The sequence below is a fragment of the Crocuta crocuta genome, unplaced genomic scaffold, assembly GCF_008692635.1.
Source record: "Crocuta crocuta isolate KB4526 unplaced genomic scaffold, BGI_CrCroc_1.0 scaffold613, whole genome shotgun sequence".
In the NCBI taxonomy this organism is placed as follows: Eukaryota; Metazoa; Chordata; class Mammalia; order Carnivora; family Hyaenidae; genus Crocuta; species Crocuta crocuta.
Genome location: NW_027528880.1, coordinates 207,901 through 213,375, shown reverse-complemented (window position 1 = coordinate 213,375; position 5,475 = coordinate 207,901). Strand labels below are relative to the sequence as shown.

General features: G+C 67.5%; 1 protein-coding gene across 1 annotated transcript in view; it reads left to right on the top strand.

Moving 5' to 3' along the window:
• LAMA5 (laminin subunit alpha 5) overlaps positions 1-5,475 on the top strand; it is a 63,392-nt gene that overhangs the window by 1,118 nt on the left and 56,799 nt on the right. The window contains 5 exon segments of the mRNA XM_077756804.1: positions 42-181; positions 493-607; positions 703-860; positions 1,270-1,386; positions 2,424-2,562. Coding sequence (XP_077612930.1) covers positions 42-181; positions 493-607; positions 703-860; positions 1,270-1,386; positions 2,424-2,562 — 669 coding nt within the window.

The following is a 5,475-nucleotide window of genomic DNA, read 5'->3' as shown; positions in this document are numbered from 1 at the left end:
CCAGCTCCCCCCTCCCCCCGCCCCGCCCCACCCCCGCCCAGCTCTGCAGGTGCTCTGAGCCTCTGCGGCCCGCTGGCTGGGTGCTGCTGGAAGCTGTGGGCCCGGGCTGGGCCCTGGGCACTGCAGCGTGCGAGACCGACGACCCCGTCCCCAGGGGGCTTGTGACCCAAGCAAGAAGGCCGTAAACATCTCATCTCAGGTGTAGGGCAGTGGGTCCCACTCAAGGGCTCTCCCCCCCGGGACCCCTGCGGGTGTCACACCTGGGGGTGGAGAGGTGCTCCCCGCCATCAGTTGGTGCCGGCTAGGGGCGCCGCTCAGTCACCCACCAGCCCAGGATGGCCCCTCGGGGAGGCATCAGGCCCAGAACGCCTGGAGTGGGGTTCTGAAGGGCTACATAGGCTGGGCCGTCAGGGAAGGGATGTCTGAGGAGGGGACAGTGCCATGCAGTGACCATCCCTGAGAGGTGCCCTGCCTTTACGCCGGTCACCCCAGGGCCTCCGTGGACGAGGAAAGGGGAGGACTGAGAGATGGGCTGGGCACCCTGGAGCGGGGCCCGGAGAGGCGCAGGGCTGGGGAATTCCAGAAGGCAGAGGCGTTCCTCCCCTGGGTGGGTGGGGGATGGGTCAGTGGGCTCTGGCGCACATACAGTGGCTCCAGAAGCAGCCTGCACCAGCCTCCTGAGTGCCCTGGATAACCGCACAGGCCCTACGCATCTGGGCTCCCTGGCCCTGGCCTCCCACGCCAGGAGTCAAGCCTGCCGTTGCCAGAGAGCAGCTGGGCACACCGCCTGCCTCAAGCAAACCTCCGGGCTGGGGAATGGGCATCCTGCAAACAAGGCCGGGACTTGCCAGCGCGGCGAGGTCGGAGGGGCCGGAGCCTCAGCGGGCAGGGTCACACACATCGCCTCTCCCACCGCCAGTGCCCTCTCTGTAAAATGGGCTTTTGTGGGCATCAGATCAGGTGGTGCACGTTAGGCGCTTGCCCAGAGCCAGGCGCAAGGGCACCAGACAGCGGCTGCCTAATGGCCCACTGGGTGCTGGGCGCGGGACGGCATGGTGCTGCCGAGGGGCTGGCGGGACAACAGGGCAGGAAAACACAAGCAGCCCCATTTACACAGGGGTCCAGGGAGGCCGTGCCTCTGACCTCAGGGCGCACAGCAAGTCCAGGACAGAGCCAGGAGCTGGGAGGCTGGCGGGAGACCTGGGCTGGGAGGGAGGGGCAGCTCTCAGCTCCCAGCCTCGGCCCCCCCACCCCCACTGCCACTCGCAGGTTCCGAGAGGGGCCCAGACCTCTTTCCAGGAGACTGGACTCCCAGTGGACCCCCTGCAGTGGCCTGACGGAACCCCGCAACGTCGCCCTGTGTTTACATTCCCCCGGAGGACACATGTTTGTAAACGCTGGAGCTGGAGGCAGGCGGAGGCCTGGAGCTGAGCCCAGCCACCTCCTTCTCACCCCGGAGCCGAGGGCGGCCCCAGAGGATCCTGGAGGGGCTCTCAGCGGCCCACCGCCTCCGCCAGGCCAGACCTGAGCGGGAGGCTTCGGACACTGGCTGGGTGCACACCTCCAAGCCACCCACTGTTGGTCATGCCCGCGGGCTCCTTGAATGAAATCAGGGCGCCAGTGGATGGACGTGGTTGGGGAGCCAGCCACATTTGAAGCACCGGTGACCCTAGGGGGGCCCCAGGTCAGGCCACCTGTAGGATGTGCAGGGGTGAGGCCCAGTGCCTCAGGGGCGCAGCCCTCGGGCCACCCACACCATGACCAGGGCCCGCACGGGGACAGGGCATGAGGGGCCGTGACTCAGTGTCTCTGCAGACGGGACCCAGGGGCATCTCACGCACTGGCTGAGTCAGTCCGCTGTTTGGGGTTGGTGTCTCTGCTTCACCGCAGCTCTAAACACGGGCCCACGTCTCACCGGAAGCACGGGACCAGCTGGCCAGCAAGGGCAGGCCGTGCCGTGCGGCAGTTGGTCACAGGCGTCCTGACGCATCTCTGCCCGCACCACCTCTGCCAGAGGCCTGATGGGTGCCCGTCCCGCCCACACTGTGCCTTCATGGTCCCCAGTCAGGACCCGTGCCCCTCCGGACGCCTGGGGAAGGCCCGTGGTCAAGCCATCCCCCAAGGCCTCTCCCGGTCCTGGCGCAGCCCCTGCAAAGAATCCACCTCCCAGGACGCATCCCCGGTGCTTTGCACCTCTGCAGGCTGACGTGAGCGCCGCAGCACGTGGGGCCACACCGCTGCCCCGCTCGCCATGCGTGGGCATCAGGGCCGTTGTGCATAGCGCTGCCCTCCATGTTTGTGGACAGGGGCTGTGTAGATACGTGCCCACGACTCTCCAGGGCACGTCTGCACAGCGGAAGGGCCGGGTCACGTGGTGGCTGCACCGTCAGTGTCTGACATTTTGTTCTGCGTGGCGGCCGCAGGGCGGGGGCCGCCGAGGACGTGCGGCAGGCCAGGTGCCCAGCCCGGCCCCCCCCTGGCCTGCCTGCCGCAGGGCCTGCCGGCGAGAGTGAAGGCGGTGGCCGCAGGGTCACCTGCTCGGCACAGGGCTCCAAACACAAGGTAAATAACAAAATGATGAAATGAAAGAAAAAACATTTTTTTAAAGAGTTGAGTGAACAAAGGACAAGTGTGCAACAGAAAGGGGCAGGGCCTGGGGCCCGAGAGTGGGGTCACGAGAGGCGCTCCTGGCTGCGGGAACCACTTTGTCAGAGCAGGTGGGGTGCTGGGGGCCACGCGGGGGGCTCGAGGTGGGGCCAGGGTGCAGGGGCCGCGGAGCAGGGGCCAGCTTGAGGCTCGAGGGGTGACGGCTTCCCAACCGGGGCCACGGGGCTGCTCGCCTCCGAAAAGCCACCTGAGCTGACAGGCTCAGAGGCTTCTCGGCAGAGGTGGGCAGAGGCAGGACCCCTCAGTGGGGGCCACAGGGCAGGTGTGTCTGAGCCCCCAGGCAGCGCCCAGGCCAGGGATCCCCAACGTCTGAAGGGCACCAGGACAGATGGGGGTCCTGCCCAGGGCCTCCCACCCCTGCACTGACCCCAGCCCTTCTGCTGCATCCCCTTCAGGGCACCCCCCGGATGGACAGCTGTCAACACCGCGGGTGTGCGCCTCACCGGCCCCTTCCTGGCTCCTTTCCTCCCCAAGGCTCAGTTTCCCTTCTGGGAAATGGAACAGGGACTCCCAGCGGCCGCCGGAGAGCCGCCCGCACGGCCCCCACGTTGTTCTCAGCACACACAGCCAAGGAAGTGGCGCGGGGGAGGCACAGAGGTGTGGGGGCTCCGGGTCCCCGCCTGGGTCAGCTTGCCCGGACAGCAGGGGGGGCGCGGCTGGCCCCGGGGAATGGCTGCCCCTGACACGCAGTGGGGCCACCGCCTGTCTCCGTCTGCCCTTGGCCCGGGGCCTCCCTGGGGGGCAGCCCCGTTCACTGGCAGGCGGGCTACAGGCAGGCAAGCCCCCGGGCGTGGGAGACGACAAGGTGAGCATCGCCCCTACTTGCTGCGTCCTGGGGCCACGTGGTAGGGATGGGGGTCTGTCAGTTCGGAGTCCCAAGGGAGCTGTGGCCTTGCCAGCCGGCTGCTGGGAGCCTGTGACGAGAGCTGTCCAGACAGGCAGGAATGGCCCTGTCACTCTCCAAAGGCTTCAGGAGACACCAGCACTCTGAGACCAGACGTGGGTGTGCGGTGCCCCGGGGCTGCCCGAGGGGCTGAGCTTGGCAGATTTAGGGCATGGAGCAGGGAGGAGAGAGAGAGAGACAGAGGAAGGGACAGAGAGACAGAGAGAGGTGCAGCCGCAGCCTGGGAAGGAGAAATCCAGGCGAGGAGAGGGAGAAAAGGCAGGAGCGGCCAATGACGAGGAAAAAGACATGGGTCGGGGGAGGGGAGGCCTGGCTCCGGCCCCCCACCCCCACCCCCGCTGCTCGGGGAGGGGCTGGTGGGTTGGTGCCAAGCCGGGCCAGGGGAGGGGACTTGGGGGCTGTGTGTCTGGCCTGCCAAGGTGAGAGCAGGGCTGCTGGGCCCAGGCTTTCCCCAGAAGGAAGGGGGCTGCACCTGTCGGTGCTGCCTGCTGCCGTGGTTTCTGCTGCGGGAGGGGGGAGGGGTGCAGAGCCAGCAGGGGTCAGAGGAGCCCGTTCGTGCCTGCAACAGGACACCATGGGGAGCTGCGGGTGAGCCCCTCCGTCTCTGGACCCCCGACCAGATGTCCCAAAGTTGGGCGGGTGTCTGGGCTAATCTGGCTCCCTTCAAAGGATGGTGGGCCCAGGAGGCTGGGGTCTGGGGGCTGATGGAGGCACCCCGGGCCGTTGGCTCATGGCAGCCACAGCCCTGCCCTTCCCGGGGGATCAGATTCCTCCTGGGCTGAGGACTCCTGGCCATATAAGGCGTCTGCGGGCATCTCTTGGAGAAGCGGCAGAGCCCTCGCCCCCGCCCCCCCGCCCCCCATGGGAACGAGCTTGGCCAGGTCCCCAAGGATGGAGGTGGGGGAGGAGCCTCCCAGGCCTGGTCCTGCAAGGGAGGAGGGCAGGGCAGGCCCCGTCCTGGGGTCCTGGGCTGGGGCTCAGGGCCCCCGCGTGCCACCCCTCCCTCTGTGCCCCTCACTGTTTCCCAGGGCTGCCCAGTCTGGCCTGTGAAGGAGGGAGGTGCAGATGGGGTAGCAGAGCACTGGGGCCAGAGGTCAACGAGGCTAAAAAAGGCACCACAGAAATGTTGGCACCCTGGGTGCCCGATACGGCCGCTGCGGTGACATGTGCTCCCCACAGCCTGGACCCCAACCTCACACCCCAGCAAGGGACTAGGAGGTGCCCTGCTGGGGACCCCCGGGAGAATCTGCGTGGGGCTGGGGTGCTCAGGGCAAGCTCATCACCAGCCCAGGCTCTCCTTGGTCCCCCCGGACGGCGATGCTGGAGACTGGAGTCGGCTGGGCCTCAGCCCCGTCCCTCCCTTCCCCCGAGGCTGGGCCTGGGGTTCGCTGCCAAGGGAGGGGCCTCAGGTGGAGGGGTGTCTGGCCCATCACAGATGCCACCCTCCCCTACTACCCCCTGTCACAGACCCCAGGCCTCAAGGGGGTGCAGGTTGGGGGCGGGGGGGGCAGGAGTGTGGTCATTGGAGCCTAGCAATGAGGGGTTCTTCCGGGAACCTGAGCCTTCCTCTGAAGGTCGCAGGGCCCTCGGCAGCCTGGCCGGCCCTGGGGAGGCCCACCTGGGAGGGCGGTTCTTCTCGCCACGGCCACTCTCTCGCACCTGCTCTCTGCCAGGCCTGCAGATGCGGCTGGTCTGACAGGCAGGACAGAGCTGGCATTTAATCTAGTAAAATGAAGGAGTCCAAGAAATCAGACCCAGACCGGCCAACGCCCACTGTTCCTCTGTGGTGGTGCCTGGAGGGTCCAGCCTGAGGCAGGATAGGAGACCTGCGGCCAGACGAAGGGGTTCCACGCGGAGGTAACAAGGCCAAAGTCCCATGAGAGGGGGAGGGGGGCGGGTAGAGG